This window comes from Aplysia californica, unplaced genomic scaffold (assembly GCF_000002075.1).
Source record: "Aplysia californica isolate F4 #8 unplaced genomic scaffold, AplCal3.0 scaffold00246, whole genome shotgun sequence".
NCBI classification, from domain to species: domain Eukaryota; kingdom Metazoa; phylum Mollusca; class Gastropoda; order Aplysiida; family Aplysiidae; genus Aplysia; species Aplysia californica.
The window spans coordinates 975,554-977,701 of record NW_004797516.1 but is presented as its reverse complement, the minus strand read 5'-3'; the positions used below and the strand labels follow the sequence as shown (position 1 = coordinate 977,701).

Genomic DNA, 2,148 nt, shown 5'->3' with positions numbered 1-2,148 from the left:
CGGGGGTGGTGGGAATGTTTTGTTGATTTTTGTTTTTCTCTATATTTTGTTTTGTTTTGTTTCAGACTGTGTTCAAACAACTTGGTGGTGTGATACGGGAAGCAGAGCCTGTGACCTCTCTGACCCCCGGTGACCTGGTGAGCGTTGTGACATCACGATCTGTGTACAGAGCGCACAAGGTCGTTATTGCTACCGGACCTTGGACAGACCGTTTTGCCTCTGCTCTCAATGTGAACCTGCCATTAAGGGTATGTGCTTGAGTGTGTGTCTGTCTGTTTATCATGTGTATGTTTGAGTGTGTGTCTGTCTGTTTATCATGTGTATGTTTGAGTGTGTGTCTGTCTGTTTATCATGTGTATGTTTGAGTGTGTGTCTGTCTGTTTATCATGTGTATGTTTGAGTGTGCGTCTGTCTGTTTATCATGTGTATGTTTGAGTGTGTGCCTGTCTGTTTATCAGTGTATGTTTGAGTGTGTGTCTGTCTGTTTATCATGTGTATGATGAGTGTGTGTCTGTCTGTTTATCATGTGTATGTTTGAGTGTGTGTCTGTCTGTTTATCATGTGTATGTTTGAGTGTGTGTCTTTCTGTTTATCATGTGTATGTTTGAGTGTGTGTTTGTCTGTTTATCATGTGTATGTTTGAGCGTGTGTCTGTCTGTTTATCATGTGTATGTTTGAGCGTGTGTCTGTCTGTTTATCATGTGTATGTTTGAGTGTGTGTCTGTCTATTTATCATGTGTATGTTTGAGTGTGTGTCTGTCTGTCTGTTTATCATGACGTGTATGTTTGAGGGGTAGGTTGGTTTGTGAGTGTTTGTTTGTGTGCTTATTTATTTTGTTTGTTTGTTTGTGTGTTTGTAGGTTTATGTATTATTTCAGAATGTATGTTGTGTACTGTATGTCATTGTGTGTATATTTTCTTTTTTGTTTGCTTGTTTTTTTGTTTGCTTGTTTGTTTGTTTGTTTGTTTGTGTTTTGTGTGTATTTTTATGTATGTGTATTATTTCAGAAAGTGTATTTTTTGTGTATGTGTGTATTTATAATAAATATATATTTATATGCATGAACACCCTGGGGTTTGTGTTTGTGCTCGCATTTATTATATATTATAGGTCTTATGTTTGGAGAAAGTGGGTTATGCCTGTTTGTATGCATGTTAAGTGTATGTTTGTGTTTTATGTATGCATGTTAGGTGTATGTTTGTGAGTATATGTATACATGTGCGCTTGTGTGTGTATGTGTGTGAATATGTGTATGAGCGTTTGTATGTACCGGCAAGATCATACTCATATATGTGTATATTATCATAATAATTTATGTGAGTGTGTGCGTGGGGGCTATGTGATTTTTTAATTTTTAGATAAATAGACCTACATATATTTTTAATTTTTTAAAATTTTATTTAAAAATATGTATGTTTGTATGTTGTGCAGCTTGAGTTTGTGTTTGTGCTTGCGTTCATGTTGACGGGGGGTGCGGAGAAGTGCTGTCACAGCACAAATGACCAACGGTAATGGGAATGTTCTGGCATGCACAGGCCTACTGTACTGTATAGGTTCATAAAGTGGTGCTTTAACATAATTTAACTTTTTAAGACTCATTTGTTTGAGTTGAAATTTTAGTTAAAGTGTATTAGCAGATGTTGATGTGTCTTTTTTCACTGCTGTACGCTCGTATGTATATATACAGTGCAGCCTCTATATAACGACCTTCGATATAACGACATCCTCTGTATAGCGACCTGGTGCCCAGATCCCGATTTTTTCTTGATATATCATATCAATAGCAGAAATGTTTGGTTACCTCTCTATTACGAAAACTCTCTATAATGACTTTTTATAATGACGATGATGTTATAGAGAGGCTGCACTGTAAATAATATGTGGCTTAGAAAGTTCTTCCTCGTGTGCTTGAACTGGTTTTCTTGTTTATATTAAATGTTTTTTCATTTGTGTATGAGGTTTTACGCTCAGTCTCAACAATAATGTCATCAATGAAAAGCGCTCTGAACTTATATTTGTATGTAACGGAGAGCTATATAAGTAAGAGGCAGTGTGGTTAAAAATCAGGTGCTTGTCAACGTAATGAAATCAAAGAAATGTATATTTTTCCGCTCTCTTGGCACTTTTTATTGAATTTGATTTTTTGG

At 36.0% G+C, this 2,148-nt stretch overlaps 1 protein-coding gene across 1 annotated transcript in view; it reads left to right on the top strand.

Annotated features, from left to right (window-relative positions):
* The window catches only part of LOC101863678 (peroxisomal sarcosine oxidase), a gene marked incomplete in the record, with an annotated part of 27,690 nt that overhangs the window by 20,330 nt on the left and 5,212 nt on the right, over positions 1 to 2,148 (top strand). The window contains 1 exon segment of the mRNA XM_013083647.2: positions 66 to 248. Coding sequence (XP_012939101.1) covers positions 66 to 248 — 183 coding nt within the window.